Source organism: Squalius cephalus (assembly GCF_949319135.1).
Source record: "Squalius cephalus genome assembly, chromosome: 19".
Lineage (NCBI taxonomy): Eukaryota > Metazoa > Chordata > Actinopteri > Cypriniformes > Leuciscidae > Squalius > Squalius cephalus.
In genome coordinates this window covers 32,760,641-32,788,061 of record NC_137140.1, presented here as the reverse complement: position 1 = coordinate 32,788,061, position 27,421 = coordinate 32,760,641, and the positions used below count along the sequence as shown (strand labels likewise).

At 39.1% G+C, this 27,421-nt stretch overlaps 2 protein-coding genes across 5 annotated transcripts in view; one reads left to right on the top strand and one right to left on the bottom strand.

Annotated features, from left to right (window-relative positions):
* The window catches only part of insyn2a (inhibitory synaptic factor 2A), a 44,140-nt gene extending 33,006 nt beyond the window's left edge, over nucleotides 1-11,134 (bottom strand). The window contains exon 1 of the mRNA XM_079851389.1: nucleotides 10,649-11,134. The gene's annotated coding sequence lies outside the window, so the exon portion shown is untranslated. The remainder of the gene's footprint in view (nucleotides 1-10,648) is intronic.
* Nucleotides 1-27,421, top strand: part of dock1 (dedicator of cytokinesis 1) — a 224,234-nt gene that overhangs the window by 131,285 nt on the left and 65,528 nt on the right. For all 4 annotated transcript variants that reach the window (XM_079851388.1, XM_079851387.1, XM_079851386.1 and 1 more), the window contains exons 28-29: nucleotides 18,570-18,671; nucleotides 19,324-19,418. In XM_079851388.1, coding sequence (XP_079707514.1) covers nucleotides 18,570-18,671; nucleotides 19,324-19,418 — 197 coding nt within the window. The remainder of the gene's footprint in view (nucleotides 1-18,569; nucleotides 18,672-19,323; nucleotides 19,419-27,421) is intronic.

Sequence of the window (27,421 nt, the reverse complement as noted above, 5' to 3'; positions counted from 1 at the left end):
CCCTGATTTAGAGACCTGGATATTGCATAAACTTTGGCGTCTAGCAATTTAGCAACCATCCCTTTGATGTGTGAGTTTTGCACAGTAAGCAACAAATCTTCTGAAAGTCTCATTGTAGTTTTTTTCTTCTGTGTGTCATATATGATGTAAACAGCCACACAGAGATGGAGCACTGATCTGAGCTGAGCTGAATTAAGCTGTCTAGCTCAGGATGGCATCAGCTACGGTGAACAATGTAACCTCCTTTTGAGTGCATATTTAATTATAAAGTCAGCAGGTTGTGCCGCTCTGAGTGAAGCGTGATCACTGTCGTCATGCGTCATCTGAAGCGTGCAGACCCGCAGCCATGTATCCAAGCACGAGTATCGCTGTCGTTTACGTGTCTTCGATTAAAGACCAACATCTGTTCAGTCACAGTCGTGTCTCTGCAGGCTTTTGTTGTAAGACAGCTGTCATCGACGTCACTAGTTCTGCGTTCAGGTTTTGCTCATGCATTACAGCAAAGTCTTCATTTTTTCTTGGTGACATGTTCATCTGACTCACACTGCTGCTTCCTCATGCGAACACTAACTACAGTATTCCAAACACACAGTCTTCTGAGAGAACACACACTCGGATGGATGGATGGATGGATGGATGGATGGACAGACATCCTGTCCCCTCTGTCACCGGTCGGCTTATTTTTGCCAAAAAATGAAGTGAACTGACCTGGAAACTGTCATCTGAGACCCTAGAATCTCTTTCTCTCTCTTCATCCCTTATTTTTGAAATCCCCCTGTGGTGAAAATGAAGTTTCAATCTTGTTTATATGTCTATGTGGTGTTTTTAATATGCTTTAAGAAAAACCATGTGCAAATTCATTGCTGAGTATTTTCTCCTTAAAACTGCAGTGAACCAAAGACAGTCTGACGTCACAAACTACCTTGTGACCAATCAGATCAACGTGTGATCGTCAACGAGTGGATCTCTGAGCTGAGTGAGTGAGTGGAGGCGGGGCTCATTTGCATATTCATAGAACCACGTATACCGAATAATACAAGGGTGTCGAGTTACATTCAAGCTATTTTAAGGCATGAATTTTAAATGATTCACTACAGGGGGACTTAAATTGTTCTCTTATTACTATCCAAACTGTCTATTCTGTTTTTATTTACTCACATTCATTTTGTTCCAAACATTTCTTTCCTTCCGTAGAACAGGACATATTAGACAGAATATATATATTTTTTTATTTTATAAAAATATTATTACTTTTATATTTACATTGATGCCATTGACCATTTGTTGAGTTATTCAGTTTTTAAAACAGCTTTTTAAAGTCCTCGTGAACCGGAAGTTGCAAACGACTTTTCTCCAGTGTTGTGACATGTTTCCAAGTGAAAGGGAATATTGAACAGAGGGCAGGGTTTTACTCTAGCGCTCCTCCTCTCCATCTCTGCTCATTGCAGACTAACGGTTTTAGGGGAGTGGTTAAGCGTTTTCAACCCAAGCCATCAAACTGACGTCATCAGAGAAGGAACGCCATTCCCGACCGGAAGTAACTTTTCAGATTTTGAAAAAAAATTACCACGGCAAAAAAAATGTATCTGTGTATTAACTTGTTATTATTTGTAATTGTTCACCACAAGACTAGTAATATGCAGTAACAAAGTAAATAGGTTAAATTTTGATTTCATGTCGATTTCAAAGATTTTATAATTTTATAGTATTATTATTATTAGTAATATTAATATTTGTATTAATTTTAATTAAACCCTGACCTGCTGGTTTCTGTATTATTTGACTTCGAAATTATTATTACTTTAAAAAATGTATTGTTATTGTTATTATTATTATTATTATTAGTTTTATGTTTAGAAGTTGCCATTGACAATGTTTTGACCTAGAGTACACCAGTCTTCTGGACTATTTTTATGGTACTTTGTCTTTTTTGCAGCTTACAGAAACTTCTGGAAAAGAGCAGCTTGGACATTCTGCATAACATATTGTGCTTTGCCGAAAAAAAAACCCATAAATAATATTGAGTAAATGATGGCATTTGGGCAGCTGTTGCTTTTGTTTCCTTGAGTTTCAGGACTGAGATGACATGCAGAACCTTCATATGCTTCTCCTGTGTTTACCGGCAGCACATGCAGCTTGTTTCTGCACTCTTAATGGTTGAGGTGTTTCATGTGTTTCCACAAGCACAGAACCACGTTTTAATCTAGCCATCTATTATTGTGCATGTTGAGAATGGGTTTGATAACAAATACAATCAAATGTGTTGATTATGTAAGACTAATAGCGTTGTTCAGGAACCTTGGGTCATATTTCATATTCATGGCCCTACGTCTACAAGCTTTAATAAGAGAGGAAATCCCTCCAGTGGCTTCTTTCTTTCTTTCTTTATTTCCCGATAGCGTGGTATTGTTTGAGCACAGGGTGTCCTAAAACACTGCAGGAACAAATGAAACGAATGGAACTTCTAGAGAGTGTGTGGAGAGCTCACCCTAATCCGGCTTTAGCTGCAGCATTTCTGTTATTTATTTATTTGGTTTGTTTGGTGGGTTTTCTCCTGGTGATTTCCCCTGCAGGATATTAGTGTGCTTTCTCAGAACGCGGCCTGTTCAGATTCAAAACTGAAAAATAGTTCATACTGCACTTGTAATATGCAATATGACCAGGCTATAGTTAAAATGGTTATCTCTATGTTCAGAGCTTTTCATCAGACATGCGAGTTTTGAGAGGGTGTGTTTTTATCAATCAGGGAAGCCATCATGTCAACCAAACCATCAATTTATTCTCTTGTGACTCACACATATTGTTACTACACTGAATGTTTTAATAGCAGTTGAATACTCAGAAATTTTCTCTCAGAAAAATCTTAATGTGGCATTTTAAACGTATTAAAATATTGCGTGGTAAATATTGTTAGTTATTTCTATGGTGCTGTAATTGTAGTATCTACAGTTGACAAAATTTGAGTTATTTTTGTGCATTTGTATGCGAATGCTGGACTACAGATATGCACAGTATAATATTGTGTTTGTGGTGGTATAGAGGATATAGTAGGACTACTATAGTGTGTGTGTGTGTGTGTGTGTGTGTGAGAGATCCCTGCTGCATTAAAGCCAGTGTATGGAGTCAAATCCTTTGTCCGTTAATCGTTTCTCTAATGCCATAAGATGAGCCCGTCCTTCTGAACGGCTGCTATTAGAGGATTGTGCTTCTAATAATTGTGGCTCCCTGACGCTGGGCCATTTTAATGATGCGTTGCTGTCATTTCATCTGGAGTTTGTGCGCTCAGCCTCGTTCCATTAGATGAGTCTCTTTAGCCTGTCTGTAAAGTATTACGCTCAGGTGGAGAGGACTCTTTAAACACTGGCTTTACTGCTCTGAGAGCTGAGAGATCAGATCTGCCCTGCTAGTTAGACATTCATTAACCATTAAGGTCAGCCACACGACCTCATTGAAGCTCTGTAGATCAAGCACTGAGACATTTCTGACTGTTCCAGTGTACACAAATTAATGAAATGATGGATAAACGGATAACTTTCATTTTCAGAGTCAGTAGATCATGTGCAACTAAAAAATGAACATTCATGAATCAAGAACTTTCATGGTGGATGGATGGATGGAAAAAAAGTAGACAAGGGACAAAATTGAATGGAAGAAAAGAATGGATGGATGGATCGATGAATGGACTTGGAAGTCGAATGATTCATTAAATAGATCTGCTCAAGAGTCATTTGTTTCTGAATTGGACTATGCCAATTGTGCTGTATGTTTTATTCACTTAAAGGAATCGTCTCTGAAGAGTAATTTGCTTATGAATCGGACTACACTGGTTATGTTTGTGTGCAGCTTATGAGGACAAATCAATAGAAAGATATGGAAAGATTATTAGCTGTGCATGATCTGTTTTTCTCTTGATTTCATCACATTCAGTTCAGATTGCGAGATCAACACGGGTAAAGATTCTGCAGTGATACACAACACTCATGCATCACTTGACATCTAAATATGTTAATTTATGAAACGTATGAAACAAAGTGTCATGACATTGACAACAATCAGCATGCAAATGATATGTTTAAAAGCATTATATTATCTGACGACGTTTCTAAATGTTAACAATGAACGTCTCAAATGAAAGTATGAGTTTCGGGCTGGAAATGAATGGTCAGAACCTGAGCTGCCCCGCTGACCCTGAACGCATTTCTTCTCTGGCTTTGCTGAGAGCTTTTGCTCTATTTAGTATTCAGCTCTGATAGACCTGCAGTATTTTGAGGAAGTCGCTGTATCTGACTCAACGCTGAGTAGTAAAACATCTCACACACAAATAATACAAGCATATACCACCTGATAAATGATGCTTTAACGTTTCTGAATAAGGTTCTTGTCGATGTTTAACCACGACTTTGTTGCACAGATAGTGTACAGAATCATATGTAACTCTACTGCAGTGCATTAAGCAGCCGCTATCTCTCTGTCTGTCAGTGAATGTCATGGAGAGGCTCTCTGTGGAGCTTCAGACTGCTTCCATTACCCGCACCACTCTTATTTCCAAGAAATAGGCAGAGACATTGAGTCCAGTCAGGAAGAATGAGAGATGCATTTTGTGACTGTCCTCATTGAAATAAGACGAACATTACCTGTGGTGTCTAATGCAGTGTGGTTTATTAAGGTGTGCAGTGGTGCAGATGTGTCCTCTGTGAATTGTTTTCTGCTGGAGATAACTAGAACATACACATTGTGCTCAACACATGAGTGTGTTTGTTCATGTGTGTTCTTAGATGCACACAAGGTGCCCTGGATAAATGCATTTATCTTTGTGGTCTTCATGCTTTCCTTCCTGGTGTTTACTAGGCGTGTGCAAAACTGCATACAGTGTATAGTAGTTGGTGTGTGCCTGAATGCTGTACTGTTTGGCTACACTATTAAAAATAAATCGGGTATGTGATTTTTCCGCATTTATTCGGATTTCCATGTTTTCTGACCTTAAAAGTGTGAATTGTGTAAATCCGAGAAAAAAATGCTGGGGGGTTGGTTACTGTATGATGATTGAAATCACGATAGGACCAATTACTAAATCAACTGCAAAGTATTACGTTTTCTACTACATTTATTTCATGCGGGACGCTTAGCTTGTTAGCCAGGGTTCAAAGCGACAAATGCGAGTAAAAAGGCATTGAAACTGTTACTTGCCTGGTAACATGTTTTTTTATGAATTTTGATAATGAATGGTTGTGAGAATGTGATATGGCGTAGTGTGATCATCAAATCGCAATGGTTGTGATGTAATTATTTGATTATATAGTCTGACGCTCTGCGTGTTTCAGAGTAAAGCACAGCGCTGTGTTCATTTGCAGTTTTCGATTCACAGTAAATACTACTCTGCAAGTGCTGTGTGTTTGAGTCGCTTATCATTTGCATTTGTGTACGCCAGGGATGGGCAACTTCGGTCCTGGAGGGCCACTGTCCTACAGAGTTTAGCTTCAACCCTAATCAAACACACCTGAACAAGCTAATCAAGGTCCTCAGGATTACTAGAAAATTACAGGCAGGTGATTTTTTTCAGGGTTGGAGCTAAACTCTGTAGGACAGTGGCCCTCCAGGACCGAAGTTGCCCATCCCTGGTGTACGCCAACCATCCTCCCAAATTCGTAATTTGAATCTTTTATAAATCTGTTCTCAACAAAGAGAAGCATTAAGGTCTCCATGTGGTTTTCCACCAAAATAAAAACTCAATGATGGAAGCAAAGAAGCTTTTACCATTGAGCATCACCACCATCTTTACCTGATCACATTCTTGATGAAGGTTCTTTATTGGTCTTGATGGTTCCTTGAAGAGCCTTTTAACATCCATATAACTTTTTCCATGGCACAAAAGGGACTTTATCGTGGGAATCAGTTCTTTATATTTTTTAAATATTCTACACACTAAGAAAAACATGGTTGTTTTAAGAACTGTTCTTTGAAAGTTTCTTTGGGGAACTAAAACTTCTGTGGCATCACTGCAAAACTCCCCTTTTGCAAACTTTTTTTTTTAAGAACTAGATTCAGGTTCATCTGATGTGTGTCTTTGGGAGGTGTTTCAGGTAGCTGCTATAAACATGTCAGCGGTTTATCTACCTTAACTAACTTGCATGGTATTGTCTTTAAACTGATTCTCTGTCATGATGTCAGATGGTCTGATGTAGAAAACTGACTATAGAAGACCATAGAGCATTTGCAGCAATTATGACAATATAATGCTGGCATATTTCAACACAGGATCAAGCTTGTGTAGCTAGAAATGTCTTTAACATTCACATTCACAAATGTTTTTGCCCTTATGAATGCTTTGACTACAGTTAAAGAGCTCGGATGGATGGATGGATGGATGGATGGATGGATGGATGGGTATGAAAATCAGAATTTAGTTTGAGGCATTAATAGCAGATAAATGAGATGCTTGAGCACGCCTATATGTTCAGACTTATCAAAGTTATCAGAAATGCCCCTAACGTCACAAAAAGAGCCTTTAACTTTGGTTAGATGGTTTCTTCCTGTCTAAGCGGGCAGTTCTTGGCCAGAGTAGTTGCGATGTGGACCAGGCCTCACATCAAAAGTCTGTCAAAGCCAGAGATTGGCATATCAAATGCTTTTCAGACTCCCGAGTCTCTTCATTATTCCAGGCATGTTGTGATCTCTCTTCCTCTCTGGGTTTGAACAGTGAGCGAACAGACTCGTAATAAACCCATTACCACATGAAAGACAACATCTGGCTTCCTCACGGCCAGTGCTGCTGTTTCTGTGTGTGAGGCAGGTGAAGAAGAAGACTGGGAGTCTTTAGGCACCTCACGACTCGGAGTCACGATCTGATTGCAAAATGATTCTTAATGCATTTCAAGTGCAGCTTTGAATATAGGGCCACGAATTTCCTTTCAATGCCAAGTTCTGTGACCTGAAACTTTGCATGCTTTAGTGTTGGCCATGAACTTGATTTCTGTGGCTGTGTGTGAGAATGATCAACCATAGAATGTGTGATGATGTGTTTTGTCCTGCTGCATACCATAAAATATTGAATTCCTGACTGTTGGTTGAATGTCTTGGATATTTAACTATCATGGATGATTATTTGCACAGTATGAGTGAGACTATGTAGTCAGATTTCAACCCAAAATGAATAGAATAAATGTTTAAGTACATTTAGATTTGTTCCAATTCTCATTATTATAATGCAAAATTATTATTTTTAATACTATGTTTATTTAGGAAACATATAATTCTAGAATGTGTGTGTATATTATTATTTTAATACAATTATTATAAATATAAACTTTTATGATTTAGTTAAGTCTATTCTGTAATGTAAAATAATACATAAATAAGTGCAATCAAAATAACATGTTATTTTATAAACGGCTTTATTTATTTACTCTACTTTTTTTTTTGTGATGAAATATGACCTAGTCATTTCTGAGATTCACCAGTTATACTGTTGATGATTACCCATCATAATGCAATGCAGTCAGCATGCAGTATGCATCTCTCTCTCTCTCTCTCTCTCTCTCTCTCTCTCTCTCTCTCTCTCTCTCTCTCTCTCTCTCTCTCTCTCTCTCTCTCTCTCTCTCTCTCTCTGTCTCTCTCTCTCTCTCTGTGATGGTGTCTAGTCTAGGAGGTAAATTTAGGATGGGAGTGTCTCAAAAACAGCCAATTGAAAGACAGTCGTGATCCGGTAGAACCCAGATAACTTTTTCTTCTCATGCTCTCACTCAGTCTCTCTCTCTCTCTCCGTTTTATATTTGGAAGTGTTTCTGCATCAGAATGTCATGCTTGTCTGAGGAAAGTGTGTGTTCGTGAGCATTTGACTCGCGTGTGCCTGGTGGGTTTCTGTCTCTAGCGCTAACAGGCATTATTCATCTCCATTACGCTCTTCTCACGGGTCTGTCGTTCATCAGGGAGGTTGAGCACCTGACACTTTTAAAGAAATAGTTCACCTAAAAATCTAAATCCTGCCATCATTTAGTCACCTTCATGTTGCTGTTAACCTGTATGACTTGATTTGTTTTCTGGAACATAATGCAGAATGTTTACACGGCTCTTTTTGTCTTGCTTTTTTCAATGAAAGCATCTAGCGACCGCTGTAAACTCTCAAAGCTCATTTGCATGGAGACACGCAAGAACCAACGCTGTTAGGCATCATTGACGTCAAACTTGCCTCACATCAGGTCTTGATATGGTAGATTTGAATATACATTAGTGACATTTGAGAATTTGTATGGAAATCATGATTAATCAGGATTCTTTGATTAATAGAAATATCAAAAGAACAGGATTTATTTTAAATAGTAATCCGTTGTAACTAGAGCTGCACGATTAATCGTTAAAAGATCAAACGCCCACAAAATCTCATAACTAAGTGACAATGATTCGCTTGTGTCTATTAAACCTTTGACAAAATCACACCGGAACATTTAAATCTGTGTCGGCGCTGCTGCTGATCCAGAGAGAGCATCTGTCATGTATCGGTAAGAAACCGCTTCGCAAACAGTCTTTTCAACCACACAGTATCATTATTTCTGGAGAACTGGGATAAAAGTTTAGTAGCGCTCAAAATAGAGGAAGCACCTTTAGAAACATGGCGCTTCAAATAATAATTTTACTAATTGCATCGTTACACCAGTAGGTGGCGATAAGTCACTGTTAAAAAATGTATTTGTCATTGAATGATTCATTCAACAGATTAGTTTAAAAAAATCCAATAATCAAAATAACAACGTATTTATGAATGAGTCATTGAATCATCCATTCAAACAAATTTTTTTTTTAAATAATTAATTTAGATTAATTGAAGATTTTAAATAGACTGGGGGGGGGGGTCTATTGAGAATGAGATGGGATGGGATGGGGGGGGGGGGGGGTGGTATTGCCGAAAAAGTGATATCTCTATATTTTCTGGGATTTTCCTGATAACGACATTTAGATCATATGTTGCTGACTGTTTATTATGTTAATAACATACTGTACAATGCTACGTACATTCACATCACGTTAACGCAGAGGTAGAGTTGCACTCACGGGACACCGCGATTCACAAAAAGGTCATTATTTGCATGTGCTTTAAAGCCATTAAACATTTCATTCGCTAGCTGATGCACTGTTCTAACATGAGCTATTCGAAGTGCGTACACCCGAAGCACACAGGCACTTAAAGACTGACAAACAGCATCTTTCGAATCGTTATTGCGCTAATACTGTCAAATAAACACCGATCTAAAACAGTGGCTGGTCCCCATTGACTTCCATAGTAGGAAAACATATACTATGGAAGTCACTGGGGACCAGTAACTGTTTGGTTACCCATATTCTTTAAAATACATTTTATTTTCAACAGAAGAAAGAAACTTATTTGGGTTTAAAACAACTTGAGAGAGTAAATGATGATAGAATTTTCATTTGGGGAAACTATCCCTTTAATGTTAATAAAACGACTAAACACAGAGAGAAAATCACTCACTGCTCTTGACTGAGGACTTTAATAAGAATCATTGTATAATTTATACAGTGCCGTCTAATCTAGTGTTTTATTTTTATATTTGTCCTTTCTTGAATGCTACTGTTAAATACACCTACTGTAGCTGAAAAAATAAAGCATTGTTTATTTCATTTGTGTATTATGTTGTGTATATGTAATGTGCTTATCTGTGTTCTTATTTTTTAATAACAAAGAAAATAATGACAATGATTTTTATTTATCACCACTTTCCACTAAATGTCTGTCATTTTTTATTTATTTCATATTTTGTTACCTTGTAAGGCTTTGTTTTTTAAATAGGGACATTAGTTTTGCTGTAATGCTCAGTCACTTGCAAAATAGTAAAACCAACATGAAAAAGAATCGAGATAAAAACGTGAATCATGATTTTAATGAAAAAATTGTGATATATTTTTGCCATATCGCCCACCCCTATGCACATCTACTTTTATGGTCTCCTTTTTCAGGAGGTCAGCAGCTTCTGTTCCTGTTCATTTTATTGTATGTGAAAGAGCAGCATGAACATTCAGCTAACCATCTCATTTTGTGTCTCACGGAAAAAAACGAAAGTCATATAGATTTGAAACGACACGAGTGAGAAAATGATGGCCAAATGTTCATTTCTGAGTGAACTAGTCCTTTAATGCTGTCCATGATTTAACCTACAGCCTGAAAACACAGTTTCTAAATCCAGCGAGTGTTTTACAGTTCAGACCACCATAAGCTGTCTGTCTCTCTCTCTCTCTCTCTCTCTCTCTCTCTCTCTCTCTCTCTCTCTCTCTCTCTCTCTCTCTCTCTCTCTCTCTCTTTCTCTCTCTATCTCTCTCTCTGCGTGGGTTGAAATAAAAAGATTATAATAATGCTAAATGAAGCATTGCGAGGACCACAGGATCTGATGAACTGAAGCATTGAAACGCCACAGGATCAGATGGTCTCGCTGTGTTTGTTCTGATCAGGTTCTTCAATGCAGCACTTGCCATATTTTCTCAAATCAACTTTTGCGCACAAGTTTCTTGCAAATTCGTGTTTTTTCTCGAGAAGAAGATCGAGAATTTTCCAGCTGAAATTATTACATGTAAATTTCCAGGAGGTTAAAGTGTTTCTATGAGTGCAGCCCTGAGCTCAAACGCAGAGGAAGAGACTCACCTCCAGCCTCGGATCAGTGGTGGTGATGATGATGATGATGAAGGTGAGGGAGAGATGACCAGCACATGTCTTCCCTCTCAGCACAGCAGGAGTCCGTCAGGGCGCGAGAGCTGATGTGAGTCCAGAGAGAGGGTCTGCCATGTTGGAAGTTTCTCCGTGAGAGCGCACGTACGGTCAGTCGGTCCTGCCGTGATCCTAACACATCCAGCGTGAGAGATTCCACTGAGATCTGCCCCAAAACACACACGCAAACTCACAGCACGCGTCTTCACCCGACCGGCGCTCCCCCGCAACTCTCTCCCTCTCTCACACGCATACACACACACACACACACTCACTCACACACTCACGCGCACACTGCCGACGGGTTGCAGTGGGGTCCAGCACTCAGCGATGGCATGTGCGCACATGAGACATCCATCCTGAACCAGCCGCTCCAAGAACTGAGAGACCCAGCGACACACACACTCACACACACACACACACAGGGAGAGAGAGAGGAGGCGGGGTGGAAGACAGCAAAGCAGAGAGAGAGAGAGAGAGAGAGAGGGAGGAGGGAAATTGTCAGGAAAATCCAGCTTTAGGTCATGTGGTGACCTGCTGATTTACACATTTACATGTTTTTTTTTTTTATATATTTCATTGAATTTATTTTTATAGTGTATTTCCTTCGATATAATGCTAAATTAAAGAAAACCATATATACATATTCCTTTAGAAATCATTCCATTATGCTGATTTGCTGCTCAAGAAACATTTATTATTATTATCAATGTTGAAAACAGCTTAATATTTGTGTGTGTGTGTTACTCACTTATTTATAAGTGTGTGTGAGAAAGAGAGAAACCTCATTTATCTTGGCTTTTGCTTTTATTTATCATTTGGATCTCTGGAATTTGATTGATCAGTTGTGGCATTCTGGCATTAACTCATTCCTTTTTATACCATGGTGATATTGAATGCGTGATCATGGCTGATAGACAATCTAATGTGATTGTTTCTGTAACTAAAGCCGGGGACACACTCAACGACCGTAAGGCCGATTATGAATGTAATTTGATACTTACGACTGATTATGCCCAAACGCGGCGAGTCAGAGACAGTTGCATTCAGTCGGTGTTTAAAGTGTGCTCCAGTCGTTGTGTGTTCAGTTCAGTCTTAGAATGGTTCAGCTAGTCGTTAAGTGTGCATAAATGACTGTGATGTAGTTACAGTACGTACTATAGTTTCAGATCAAGTCACCACGTTATTTCAGATAGACTTACAGCAAAAGAAAAGTGTCAGTCTACTGGGAAACAGTCCCTGAGGAAGAACTGGGATTTGAGAAAGTTAATGAAATAGATTCAAAGCTAGAGTTTTGCTTGAGACATTTTATCAAGATCTCTCTGAGAACATTTACTCACCCTAATGTTGTTCATATGGAACATAAAGGAAGATATTTTGAAGAACATTTGGGTTCACACAACATTGGACCCCATTGAGATATTCATCTTTTGCGTTTGATGGGAGAAAGAAGGTCGTACAGGTATGAAATTCCATGAGGGTTATTAAATGATGACTCTTTAATAGTTGACCAGTGATAGTCCGGTTCTTCTACACAGCGTTTCTTTCTTTCTTCATATTATTCTCTCTTTGTTTTATTCTTCAATCTGCCCTCATAAGGGCCACTAGGAGGAAAATACATTCTGCTGACGCGGCACACATTGATTTTATTGTCCTAGCCGCTGGTAAGGCCACACCACCGAATGGCCTCCTTGAGGCTTGACATAGCATGGATTTAGTTGAATCAGCATATAAAGTCAGTTCTGTCATTATTTTCTTCAGTTTTGTGGTTATACGCATGCACACATGCAAATAGGGAGAGAGTGAGTTTTATTTTCAACCTTTGTGTAACCATCAGGATTCGACAGCCCTTATTCCACAGGTCTTGTCCAACCATTATGACTGAAATCAAAGCGTGTGAACCTCACCGAGCACCATCAACAGGAAATTCAGTTCCCCGAACAAACGGCTTTGAACTTCCATCTCCTGACACACACACACACACACACACACACACACTCTCTCACGGCTTCACACATACCTGTCACCATTGCTGTTGCAGCTCTATATTGTCTGCGGTGATGTTAAGACCCTCATGTTTTCTTTGCCTATAAAATTTAACATGTGTTTTTTTTTATTAAATATTTGACTAATTTGATTGTGCTTTCATTGTGCAATACTCTCCGCTTAACTTTGATCATTAAAGCGTGACCATCACGTGGGTGCAGTTATAGATATTGCTCTTGTGTAAAGTAAAACTTGCTTGGATACTGCGGTGATATCCGATTTGTGAGCGAATCGATATATGCAGGGTTATTATAGTTAACTGAAATTAAAACCTTAAAAATTGTACTTGAAGTTAAAATAAACATTAATTGAAATAACTTTTTTTTTTCATTTTTATTTAGTTTATCTTGATGTACTAAAGTAACTAAAACTAAAAAATCTATATAGACATGTTTACAAAATAATAAAAATGGAAAACTAAATGACTAAAACATTACTTTAAAACAGAAAACGGTGCACTTGAGTAATGTGTTCTGTAAGTCACTTTGGATAAAAGCCTGTACTAATGAAATGACTGTTTTATAGATCAGTCAATAGTGACCTAACACTATATGAGTGTATTTTGTTCCACGCTGTACTAATGACCAGCAGGTGCATGTGAGGTAATCTCTGTTCCTCTCCAGGGCAGAATCTTTCTCAGACGAGCATGTCATTTACAAACCTCATCCCTTCTGGCTTAATTAAGAGCTTAAAACACGAGCTGCTAAGATCTGCTCTGATTCCAGACTTCATTCCTCATGTTGGGAGTGAGTTTGCACGTCTTTCATTCAGCCTTGTGTCTGTAGTCTGTCTCGTACAGCTCTGTCCACAATCACTAATATTGAGAAAAAAAAATATATATATATTATCCACATGTTTTCTGATAAAAGCACTAACTTTCTCTGAGCTGTAACTGTAACCCGGTTGAAATTCTACCATAGGGAAACCTATTGGATGTAAACTGAATTAAGCCGAACACCATCTCGCACACATGTGAATGTCTGAAGGACTATGGACCCGTTCTGGCTGGACATTTCATTTGGCAAATGGGATAGTCTGAGGTGTCTGTAGATATGTATGTTCCATCTGGATTATTGAAAGCCAGGCGTTTCGCTTGGTAGATACATACTGAAAATGCTGCTGTATAAACACCAGACGTCCTTTACAAATTCAATGGTCCATATTTTGCATTAGCATTTCATTTTTTCCCTCTGATGTCCAATTATAGTAATAGTAATGATTTCTTGCACCAAAACAGGCATTATTTCATTTTTCATGACCATTTTCCAACCTTTTTCCAATTTATCATATTTGTTTAATATTGATTTTTTTTTTCTAGCAAAACATTAATCTCTAATGGATCCCATAACCGTGCAAATGTGTGAATGTGTTCAGTCATATGTTTATGTGCTCATATTTATGACAACAATTTTACAGCTTAGTCCTGTAAGTGGAGTCTGTTTAAGATTGCTATAGTTCTTGCAGTGTGTATTTCTCCTGCGAGGGGCTTTTCCTGCGTCAGACGTTTGCATGTCACACAGATGCTGTTCCTCCAGATGTTTCCAGGCTCCTGCTGGTGTCTCTTGTCTTCCGTTAAGCGGACAGGGATTCTGTCTTGGCGGCTCCATTTGTAACTGACAGAGCCATTATTTAATTAGTGTGATTTAGCTGTAAATGAACACGATCCAGTGCTGTAATAAAACTGACTCGACCTGAAGCAAGAATACTTAACCATTAGATGTGAAAGATGTTCAGCCGGCGCACATTCTCTCCTCTCTTTTTTTCACATACAGTCCTCTGAACAGTATTCTGAATCTACTCAGATGGCATACTGGTAGTTTTTGTTGAATTTCTGAAGTCTGCATACAGTATGTCTTTTTGGGGGGGGGGGGGGAGAATGCTGAATTCCATTCAACGTCAGCTTTGGGATTTTGGGACTTCTGACCATAAAAGCTGCAACATTAATTGACATTCACCATTCGCTGTGCAGGTGTTCAATTGACAGCAAAGAAGTGCTGCAGCCAAATTGTGGCTGTAAATGATGCTATATTATGTCAGATTTTGTTCTGCAGGTGTACAGTTCTCCTCAGCGAAGGTCATTTATCAGGTTTTCCACAGCTGTCTCTGCAAATGTTTACTGTATCGTGTGATGGAAACAATGTTGTGGATTCCACAAAAATAGTAGTAGTATGCAAATTAGGGCCCTATCTTGCACCCAGCGCAATTGACTTTGTACACCAACGCATGTATCATTCCTGTTTTGCACCCGCGCACAGCGGACTTTTCCCTCCACAGACGCACGTTGGTAAATTAGGGAATGAACTTGCGCTCCCGGGGGCGTTTCAGCAAAAAGAGGCGGCGTGTTCCGGCGCAAACATTCCCTGGTGCTATTTTGCAGTTTCAGAAAACAATTCCGCCACAGACCAGGACAAACCTAGTCTAAAGTCAGTGGCGCGTTATTCAGATGCTATTTTAAGGGCGCATGCTTGGCCATAATGTAGCATGTGCACAACGCACTTTCTCTCATCTACACAGATGCAGCAGTTGCCATTATTGCAAACCATACATAATTACAAGGAAAAATATTCCACATGAGGGAAATCATTGTGGTGTCCATGAAGATGTGAAAAAATAGGCATAAATCTAGCTTACACATTTACCAAAATTATAATACGCCTGTTTAACCGAAGCTAATTTGGGTGTGTTTCTCCATCCCCAATGTCACTTCTCTGTGTTTTGCGGCCCTGACGAGAACGTCGGTCTCCTCGGCTGTGAACCGCTCCTGGCGTGAGTCTGGCAAATCCGCCGTTATAATAGCAATCCGCCATGGAACAAGTGCGCCTGCTTTTAAAGGGAATGTGAGATGTCGCTCTGATTGTTTTATTTCACGTCACGCCCAAACCACACCTATGAGTAATGAAGCTACTTCAGACCAACCCATTTTAGATTTGCGTCGGGTGCAAGAGTTATTTATCCCGCCGGTATAATGGCAACAGCGCCCGAGATCCACCCACAAAGTTACTTGCGTTTCGCGTTTGATACTTGTTTCAGATCGTTAAAATAGGGCCCATAATGTCTTGGTTTAATTGATTTGTGCTCAGATTAGTTTTCTGATTGGCTTTTCAAGGTGTTGGCCACTCCTATACACTTTTTTTGTTGTTGTTGCTGTTCAGTGATGTCTGGTCATGTTACGTGTGGTTGATCAGCTCCTCGTGTTGTGCAGAGTGAACCACACTGACGGACTGACCTTGAGGAATCTCTGGAGCTGAAGTTGGGGAAACTCTCCAGGAAGATCTCATTCTTTCTCTCTGACTTTTATTTGATCGACCTCCTTAAGAAAACAGTTTCCATGGTAACGGGCTGAGGAGCACAATACAGATGAAGGGAGAGATGAACCTTAGAGGATGCTGGCTTTGTCTCTGTCTGCTGAGATGTGTGTGAGAATCGCAGCTGCAGGATTCCCGTCCGCTCAGGAGACCTGTCACCGAAACTCTAAAACATGATTAAAAGCCTCTTCCATCATAGCACTATTAATTCATTATGTTCAAGTCAGTCTGGGAGATGCAGATCTGCATACTTTCAATTTTCCACCCATCCATCCATCCATCCATCCATCCGACCATCCATTTATTGTTCCATCCATCCATCCATCCATCCATCCATCCATCTTTAATTTGTTGGTTGATTCGTCTATTTTTTCTATCCATCCATCCCTTTCAATTATTTTCTTTCCTTTGATCCATCAGAGAGTGAGAGATAGCAAGAGATTGGACAGGTTATATTTACTGTAGAGGTTCTGTCTTGTCAGATCTTGTAGAGACTGAAGTGCAGTCAGGTGGTTGAAGGACTCCACTGCAGAGAAACGTAATCATGTGTAATTCCTCCATGACTAATTCTCAGCAGGAATCTGTTATATTCTAGTAAAGTACCAGGATCCTTCATCAGGAATAATGGCATGCTCACAGATGCTGAAGGGAGTGAGTGAGAGTCATTGTTCCTCACTCCTCATCTCACAGCAGGACACACTGATATCTGCGTGTCTCATTGCAGACGTGAATGGCTGCTGGTTCAGACTCATTTCAATCCGGCGTTCACTCACGCTTTAATTCAGTTTTGGCTGCATGACTCTGGCTCTGAGTTACCAAGGCTTTTTTTCTGCCGGCGCTTCCATTCCTGACTCTCAATCGTCCATCACCCGTATCACTCATGTCATCCTCATTTACTCTTTAAATATTACACATTTATTCAATTGTCCTTCATCTCCTGTTTTATCTCCTCTTAGCTTTAGCCTATGCATCAGTGTTTCATGTATCAGTTGTCAGATCACCTTTGGTAATGGGTTTCATCTGTTATATTTATCCTTAATGTGAGTTAATGTTTTTAGTGACTAAAAGTATATAGTTAATAGTTAGGTGAGTAAATGATATGGTGGAGTATCTTGACCTCACAGCATTGATATTGTGTCGTGTGTGATGCCGGTGTTGTCTGCCATTATGAGTCCTGTTCAAACACAAAGGCTCAGATAGGATGTTCAGTTAACACAAATATTAGCTATCGAACCACATTAGCAGAACGGCAAGGCCCTAAGCTAACTGTGTTTACTGTGTTCTTTACACAGCGTGGAAAATAAACTTAGTGCTGTCCGGACTCTGAAATACTGGAACTTCAGCTGACAGCATTTGTGTTGTTTTTCCTACAGTTGTGTAAACGTATTGCACATGAATTTCTCACAGAAGACCCCAGTTTTACCACTTGCTGCTCAGTATTTTCTCCTTAAGGTGAGATGGAGAGAGAAAAAGAGAGGAATCTGGTGATGAACATGCGCTGTGTGTTGTGTTTCTGCTGAGTTATGTAGGCCAGACCTAATTACCGCTGCAGGAAACACTTGCAAATGAAAATCAAGCCGAGGAAACGCAGAATAGCCCCGGTCACACTTTCAAAGTGCAGAGGCTTCATGTGCGTCTGCTTGCTATTCACAGTGCTTGTTCATGTGGAATCTTTTGGAAATTTCCTTCCTCCTCTTAGATGGCTGCAAATGAGCAAAGATGAATGAAATGGCTTTTAAACTAATAAGACTGCCACATGTTGTCATTTATAATTATTTCCCCCCTTAATTCCACTCATAATGTTAGCCGAGGTTTCTTCCATCAACACCTTAATTTCCTTTTTTTTTTTAAAAAGAAACCATGCCTGTGCTTGCTTATGGTTTATTTAAGGTGTTATTTAATAAGAGGTTATGAATACGTTTTTAACTCTCTTCTTCTCATTATATTGATGTTACATAAATGACATTTGAATATCTAGTATCAGGAATATCAGGTAATGTGACATTTTATAATAAGCTGTGCTGATTTGATTCCCATTGCTTGTTTGAGGTGTTTTACTGTCTTTTTGTTGTGTTTTGAATTGTAAATGAGTTTTTCCCCTCCGTTTCATCTCTTAGCAATTGGTTTCTGGTTAAATGCATGTTATATTGCTCCCAATTCCCGTTTGTGGGAAAGTGAAAGTATCATTAGATTCCCACTGTGTGTTTCTCACTGCTGTAATCAGATTGGAGAAATATTGATGTCAAACACTCACTGTTCACCACATTACTTTCTGTCAGAAATGTTGTTAATGAGATAAACTTTCTGGAATTGTTGCACTCTTTAATTTTGTTGTGTTTCTCTGTGAAATCCCTGGCTGTTACGGTGCGTCAGGTTCTTATTGAAGGGTTTATGGCACTTTAAAAGCAGATCTTTGGTCCTGACTGCCATGAACTGTCAGTGTTTGACTGACAGGTGCTGTAGGTGTTGTACTGTCACTGATCATCTGTCTGTCTGTCTTCTTGCAGGGCAGTTTCGTAGCCTGTATGACCGCCACTCTGCGGCAGATGGACGACTATCACTACGCCCACCTCATCAGCACCTTTGGGAAGATGCGCACAGACGTGGTGGTGAGTTCTATGCCAACGAAAACTTCACGAGGAACTCTTTACTCCCAACCCACATGTAGATATATATACTGTGTATGTATGTATATGTATATATGTATATATGTATATATATATATATATATATATATATATATATATATATATATATATATATATATATATATATATATATATATATATATATATATATATATATATATATATTCAAACGCACATACCTATTGGCGTTCTCACAGGTTCGCGTTTTTGAAGTTTGCACAGAAAGAACTTAAGAGTTTTCTGTTAAAACGGTGTCATGTTAGCGGCCCCTAAGTTAATAACTAATGATCGTTGCGACAGAATTGAAATATTAACTTTATTAATTAACTGAATTATTAATTAAATGAATTAACTTTAGCTGGACAATAACTTTATTCTAGAGCTGCTATAAAGCCAAAACAATCTAATTTCCTATAATCAATGTAAAGCCGTTTTGGAACAATCTACATGGTCAAAAGCGCTATATAAATGAAGATGACTTGACTTGACTTGACTATATATATCGTATTTATGTATAAATATGTTTTAATTATTTAAATAAATAATATATTTTCATCCTTCTGTATGTTTTTGTCATGACCTGTTCATCTAAAACACTGCAACTCTCCTTTAGGATTTCCTCATGGAGACGTTCATCATGTTTAAGGATCTCATTGGAAAGAATGTCTATCCTGCTGACTGGGTCATAATGAACATGATGCAAAATAAGTAAGTAGACGGGCTTCATGCTGTTTGCTAACAAATCTTCATCGGCAAAACTTGGTTCTGTTGTTCAGATCCTTTAATCGCCAGAGCAGAAACCAGGCTGTGTGTTCTCTACCGTCACTAACTCGTGTGTGTGTAAATTGCAAAATATTTCAGCTAACTGTGTCAGGATGATAGTTATTGATAAGATTGGCTGGATATCAAAATGTGTTGTCTTTCTAAAGACAGCTTGTTTGTTTGAGATGAGATTGTGGGTTTTTGTGCATTTGGAAACTTTTTTGTCTGCCCTGTTTTAGGACTTTCTGGTTTCCAGTGAGGTTTCATGTTGACTTAAATGAACTAGTTGAAATGCAGTTCATTCATTTAGCTCTGATTCAGTAAATCTTGTTTCCCCCCCAACAAAGTTTTGAGTCAATCTTCTGTGCAAATTTTCTTTTTTCAATTTTGCGCTGGAGGAACATCAGAAATGTGCAGTCGTGTACGCGTGCAGCTTAGAGGGAGCATCGCTTACATGAACTCTCTCTCTCCCTTCAACACACGCCGCTGTTGCTTAGAAACAGCAGTCAGAAATGGCCAAGAATGTGTTTGCGAATATTTTTTCCCATCAGTGCAGCATAAGTTAGTGTGTGTGTCAGGCATGTAGCGTTTCTGTGTGCACCTGTGTGTATTCACTCTGTTCTCGCTCTATCAGAAGTGTGGCGGCTGCTGAAATGAAAGATATGAATTATGAATCTTGGTGTGTGTGTTTGTGTGTGTGTGTGTGTCTCTTTATTTCTCTTGTTGTGTATTATTCATGCCTCTCTTCTCAACTCCTCTGCCAAACCACGTCCAGCGTGACTGTGTGTGAAGATGAAGGTTAAGTGTGTTTTCACAGCCAGCAGGAAGTCACACATGAGTTTCCTGTCGCAGACTTGGAGAGTTTTCCGAGCATCCTTGAACCTTCTTGTTTGTCAGTGTAATTGGTGTTTTTTGCTGAGGCAAGCATGAGCTCTTAATTGATCATACTTATTCTTATACCAACTATTTTTGGTGCTTAGCTTACACTTACAAACTTAGCATGATGCTTCAAAACAGTGAGGACAGGTGTGCTGTTACTTTACTAAGTGATCAGACCATTATTTTATTTTTTTGCACTGTGGATGAAGAAACAGGGACCCAAGCCATATCTAGAGACTAGAACATCACTGGCCCTGTTCTGTTGACACCTGGTATTACGATTTGGTTGATAGGATCACAAGTAGATTAACATTCACATTTACACCTGGTGTTTTAATCTGTCTCTTTTGTCCACTTTCAACCACTTCTGTCCTGATTTCTTCGAGGGGAGGGTCTATGGGCGGGTAAATGAATGTTTTTTTCAGATCTTTCAATCTGAGGGACAAAATAAGCTCGCGCAATTGAAAGGAGATGACAGAAAGACATGTGAAGTGTTTCTCCTCTGATATCTGCACAAGACCACGCCGATCACTGTGAGTGTGTGTTAGAAATCAGGAATGGTGAGAGAACATTGTGCTTGGTAAGATTTTCATCTTCAAACCAAACTCGTGTCTTCAGCCGTCAAAGTTTAAATCCTGTCTGTCTAGCTCTCTTCCCGTAATGTTTACACATGAGGTCAGCATGCGGAGAGAAGACAGTCTTTTGCGCCGTTTGAACGCATTCGGCCACATGAGCGTTTACACTATGAAAGCAATCCGGTTGAATGCGTTTTCGACTACCTGAAAATGGTCGAAAGCGGACAAGCTCAAGACGTTTCACACCCCGTTTACACCTGTATTTAGCGTCGTCCACTTGTGACCCGATCGACCCAAACCCCAGTTGTAAACAGGGCCACAGAGACTTGAGGGGGGGTTCTTATTACTTGCAACCACCCATAACACCCTAGCGACCACATTGCACATGCAGCCAGAACACTGTGTTAACTTTATAGCATCACTCTATCGTCATGGCGGAGGCTTGTGCACATGTAAGCACCACTCTCGTCTCATTTCTCTTGGTTATCTTCTGTTGTAAATAAAGTAGGCCGGTGCTCTTCAGATGAGTAAATGTGATGAGAAGCTCTGGTGTTCAAGGAAACCGGATAGAAACAAGATTCAGTGTAAGATCGCACAGATACTCTCTGAAGTTCTCAGTAATTTTCCTGTCTATCCGTGCTGGGATTGTAGACGTGGCAGGATGAAATATGCGGCTCTGATGTTTTGATTTATTTGTGCGTCTAATATATTCCTGTGCTTCTCTCCGCTGTGGAGGAATACTGTTGAGATTGTGTTGCCGCCAGCTGCCGTGTCCTGGTTTGATTGGCGGAGAGGTCGGGGGTCAGGCTTTGATATTGGAATTCATAGAGTCTGGCAGAAGCCACCTGTGTGTCGGAGCGCTGATGGAGAACCCCCTGCAGGTGCGCGCATCACATCCTGTGCGCTGGAAAGTGGAGTCAACAGGTGCACGAGACAGCGGAGACACAATGTACAGTCTCTCTCTCTGTAAAGCACTCAGTGGGCGTCATTGATGGAGGCGGATAAGAGCCGTACTGTATCTCTCTCTGACTACCTTTCCTGACCGACAGCGATGTTACACAGCATCATGAATCACAGACATTCAATTAAATGTTCCAGTTAACTAATACTTTAATACTTTGAATATTATTGTTCATGTCATACCCTGAGCGAGACTTCTCTATAAGGCCTTCCATTTGTGTTTTCAAGTTGAGTAGAAATAACTGGAGGTGTAACTTTGGATGTTAACAATGTGATAAATAAATACTGTGAAAATGACTAAAAATAAAACAGCACTTAGATGTTCACCGTCTGTGTGAGGGTCCGAGGGATGCTTTGTTTTGTTGCAGCATCTTGTCGTGGTGTAAATATATGCTCTTTATGAACGCCTGAACCGTGAGCTTCCGGGAATCAGTCTAACACTCCTGGAATAGTGTTTCTATTTCTTCCAGGATGTGATTAACACCTTCAGTCACTTTCATGGCAGAATGCAGGTGATGTTGAATGAGGACACCTGCGCTCAGTTAATGGACAATCCTAGATTAGATATCATCTGATGTTTGTTTATCCAGCTGAATTAACGTTGATAAAGGAGCTGTACGTGTAAGAGAAGGTTCCCGTTTTTACATAGCAACACTGTGTGAAACGTTAAAATCAACCAGGCGCATAATTATGATGTTAGGCTGTGAAATTCAGATTTACTGTGCAAATATGGATGTGTTAAGTGTTCATAATATATATTCACAGTGCATATACCAGTACTTCTATGCGTTGCCATTTTTTTCTGGCTTGCATTTAATCTAAAAAGGTTGCTGTCTTCACAGATCACAAGCTCTCTCACTTCTCATCTGGATTATCTTTGCAGACTTTGAATTAGTTTTAAAATAAGTTGATATTTAGCTGTCATCTTTGATCTGTATTCCCATCAGCTTTCAGAAAAGTATCCCAAATTAGTCTGAAAATGTGATCCTGTAGTTTTTAAACGTATTTTTATCTCAAAAACCTGTCTCAAATTATCTCTCCCAACATGTCTCTCATTAAGAATGAATAGCACCTGCTGATAGTGTTGTTTAATTATAGTAATTATGCAAATCAGGTAATGCCACAGTCACACCAATAAAATTCACATGATATGCATAGAAATGTGTCCAGACATTATATATACACACTACACTACCATTCAGAAGTTTGAGGTTGGTAAAGTTTTGAGCTTTTAAAAAAAGTTTATAATGCTCACCAACACATTTATCAAAAGTAGAGTAAAAGTAAAATATTATTACATTTATATAATGCAATTTATTCCTGTGACAGCCAAGCTACATTTTCAGCAGGCAATTTAATGTCGTATTTGTTGCATTAATTTAATGCTTCCTTGCTGGAAAAAATATTATTTGTGTGTGTGCGTGTGTAATTAGATAATTTAGTATTTATTAAAATGCATTTGGAATACATTTTATGAGAAAGCTGCAGAGTTTTGCACAATAAAGTGTGCTGAAGTGGTGAGATTCTTTTGTTCATTTGCACTTGTATGTTTTCACTCTCGGTGAGAGAAGGAAACGTTGTAGTTCAGGATAGTTTCAAGAAACTTCCCAGATTAAATCTAGTTCCCTGGAGAGCTCGAGGTGCTTTCGTTGTAAACTGCAATTTTTATGGGATGGGTTTGGTTCAGAAGTTAGCAATGCATTATTAAGAGCCTGTCTCTACCCCACATAAAGTCTCATAAAGTTTGTGATTTTTATCTCCAGAGATCTCCTTTGTTGATGTCAGCGTTTCATCTGCTTCCTCCATGTGCTGCCGGAGGACATCATGTCTTTCTGATGCTAGCTGATTCTTTCTCGTGTTTCCACAGTCTCTCTGTGCTGTTTCACGAGAGTGACCTTTCTCAGAATCTACCATTCTCAGTCTGCGAGCTGCTCTCCATTCAGCCAGTGAGACTCAATTTGCACATGATGACATTTGTTGTGTTCGCTTGCTGCTTGCTGTTGTTGTAGGCCTCTTGTGATTCAGAATGAACTTTACAAAAAACATTCAAGAAACAAAGAGTGCAAAAGGACTCCTCAAGATGTGCCGTCTGCTCATGATTCAGGCTTGACCTGTTTGAATGAGTGAATCACATGGTTTGATGGGTTATGAATGACGTGCTGTTTTAAATGTCCTCGCTGTAAAATACAGATTTGAAACTCCAAAAGGGGGTTTAATGTCACAATAGTTTTATTTCAATAGATGTGTCATTGTATAAGGAATCCTTGTGTTAATGTCTTGGGTTTTATTGTTTTCAGCTTTCGGTGTGGACCAGAGTTTTAAGTAAAAAAAAAAAAAAAAAAAAAAAAAAAAAAAAATATATATATATATATATATATATATATATATATATATATATATATATATATATATATATATATATATATTATAGTTTAATTTTCTTTTTTTCTTTTTTCTTTTTTTGAGCCATTCAGATTGATCATTGATCATTGCTGCGGTCATTATTGTATTATATATTTATTACCATTTTTTTTTTATTTTTTTTTTATTTGGACCATTGCTAATGTCATTGTATTGTATTATGTATTTATTTATTACATTTTAAATGTTTTTTTTTTTGTCTGTTTTTGTTTTGTATTAGTCCCATTCAGATCGACCAACCCTGAATCACAAACACACGAGGGATCTTTTACACTCTTTGTTTGTTTCACTCTTGAGTTAGTTGAACTTCTCTGACTGTTTTGAGGTTCGAGAGCCATGTTTTCATATTAAAAAAATGACAGCAGAATCAAACAGTGTGCAGAAACATGCCACGCAGATGCATTTCTAGTTTCAGGACTTAAAGTTGGTCATGCTTGTGTTTTGTTTTGCAGTTTATCTCCTATGTGTTTGTGTGCTGAAGTTATTCACTTGTAGAGATTGAAAGGCTCTGAAGTGTAATGGCTTAGATGCCAATCTTATTATGAGCCAAAGAGCTTTGGCAGTGTGAAGTGGTTCTCCGTCAGCCGGGCCAAACACCTCCAAACCACCCGCACCTCTGACATCTCCAGCTGTGGATCAAATTAACCCTTCAGGCCGCTCAGATTCTTTCCGGTCTGACTTATTTGGCATCAGCGAGTATCAAACATCTGAAGTATCAAAAAGCCCCTCTAATCTCTGCGAGTGGTGTTTTGTTTCCGAGCCTCTGATGGTTATCAGCAGTAATCTCAATGTTCCTCCTCTGTGTGATTGTTAATCTTTTCTCCCAGACAGCCCTCCATAAAACACCATCATCTCTCTGGCTTTGAGCATTATTATTCTTAAATGAACTCTTCCAAAGTGATAAATGAGAATCGGAATTGCATTTGGTGAGTATATAAAACTTGCCAGTTACTCGCCAGTTGATCAATAACTTTATTATCGGTTGTCACATGTATGAAAAACCAGCGCACATCCTCTCAATCAGTCTTACAACTTGAACAAACCAACTGTTTGGAGGAGGTGTGTGCTGGTTTTGTGCACATGTGATGGCTAGACATCTTTGACTGTTGCAATGCATCTTGCTGTGAACACACTTAGGGCCCTATTTTAACGATCTGAAACGCAAGTATCAAACGCGAAACACAAGTAACTTTGTGGGTGGATCTCGGGCGCTGTTGCCATTATACCGGCGGGATAAATGACTCTTGCACCCGACGCAAATCTAAAATGGGTTGGTCTGAAGTAGCTTCATTACTCATAGATGTGGTTTGGGCGTAACGTGAAATAAACCAATCAGAGCGACATCTCACATTCCCTTTAAGAGCAGGCGCGCTTGTTCCATGGCAGATTGCTATTATAACGGCGAATTTGCCAGGCGCACACCAGGAGCGGTTCACAGCCGAGGAGACCGACGTTCTCGTCAGGGCCGTAAAACACAGAGAAGTGACATTGAGGATGGAGAAACCCACCCAAATTAGCTTCGGTTAAACAGGCGGATAATAATTTGGGTAAATGTGTTATGTGCCTATTTTTTCACATCTTTATGATGATTTCCCTCGTGTGGAATATTTTTCCTTGTAATTATGTATGGTTTGCAATAATGGCAACTGCTGCGTCTGTGTAGATGAGAGAAAGTGCGTTGTGCACACGCTACATTATGGCCAAGCATGCGCCCTTAAAATAGCATCTGAATAACGCACCACTGACTTTAGACTAGGTTTCTCCTGGTCAGTGGCGGGATCGTTTTCTGAAACTGCAAAATAGCACCAGGGAATGTTTGCGCCGGAACACGCCTCCTCTTTTTGCTGAACCGCCCCCGGGAGCGCAAGTTCATTCCCTAATTTACCGACGTGCATCTGTGGAGGGAAAAGTCCGCTGTGCGTCGGGTGCAAAATAGGAATGATACATGCGTCGGTGTACAAAGTCAATTGCGCTGGGTGCAAGATAGGGCCCTCAAAGTCTATAGAATCTCACTATGCAACATGCTAGCATCAAACTCTATTGAAATCAGTTTGTATGATGTCAGTTTGGTGTTTGTTAGCATTCATGTAGGCAGTAGACTTCAAGGCAGCTCAGTGGGTTTTGTCGTGGAACAACTGGACAAATCAGTTCCACACATGGATTAGAATAACACAGCAGTCCTCAGTCTCTCTCTGCAATGCAGCATCTGGGGTCCAACACTTATCCTCCTTTCCATCCACCAATTGATTGTTGTTCTACTTTTAGTAGGGATATAAAAGATCACTGGAAATGTTGCTTGAATTGTGTTACTTTTCTTAATGAGCCATATTCATACAGGGTTCATTCTCAGAATGTGTGTTGGTACAAATTCACCAAAGAAATATGCCATTTTCTGCTGATCACTGAGATGGTTGTCTATCACATTTATTCATTGCCGTTAATTACAGTGATAATTATGCAGGGAATATTATTGAGCATGTTGATATTAGTCCGCCTATAATCCTATGATGCACTTGTGAATTTAAAAAGCAGTTGTTTTAATTTTTTTTTATTTTATTTGCTCTTATTTTCTTTTTTTCGTTCTGGGAAAACTGTTCAAACCGCTGCGGTTCCTCCGCTTCTCTTCAATCACACAATTACGTGCTTGAATACTTTTCTCATTTTCCTAACCAGAAGAGAACACAATCTTTTGTTTCTCTTTTACATGAGTAACACATGTAATGTGCATTAAATAACAATATAAAATTAATTTTAAAGCTTTGTTCAGCACCTCAAGCTGTATCAGGTAATTTTCAAAAAGCATGTCTTCTTTTGTTTTCTTCGATTTTGTTAACCACCTACTGTACAAGCAATTGAAAAATATATTCATACGAAGCTCTATTCATACTGAAGCTCATACGCAACAGTAATCATTAGCTCTCTTAATAAGTTTATTTTTATTCTCTCATGTCTCTTCATTAATAATTGTCTAGATTAATTTTACGCATTCTAGCTTGATTTGAAATTGACTTTCATTCAATCTGTACAATCGTTCAATAGTTTGAGGTCTGTATGATTTTTTGTTTTGTTTTTGAATGTCTCTTTTGCTCACCGAGGCTGCATTTGAACAAAAGT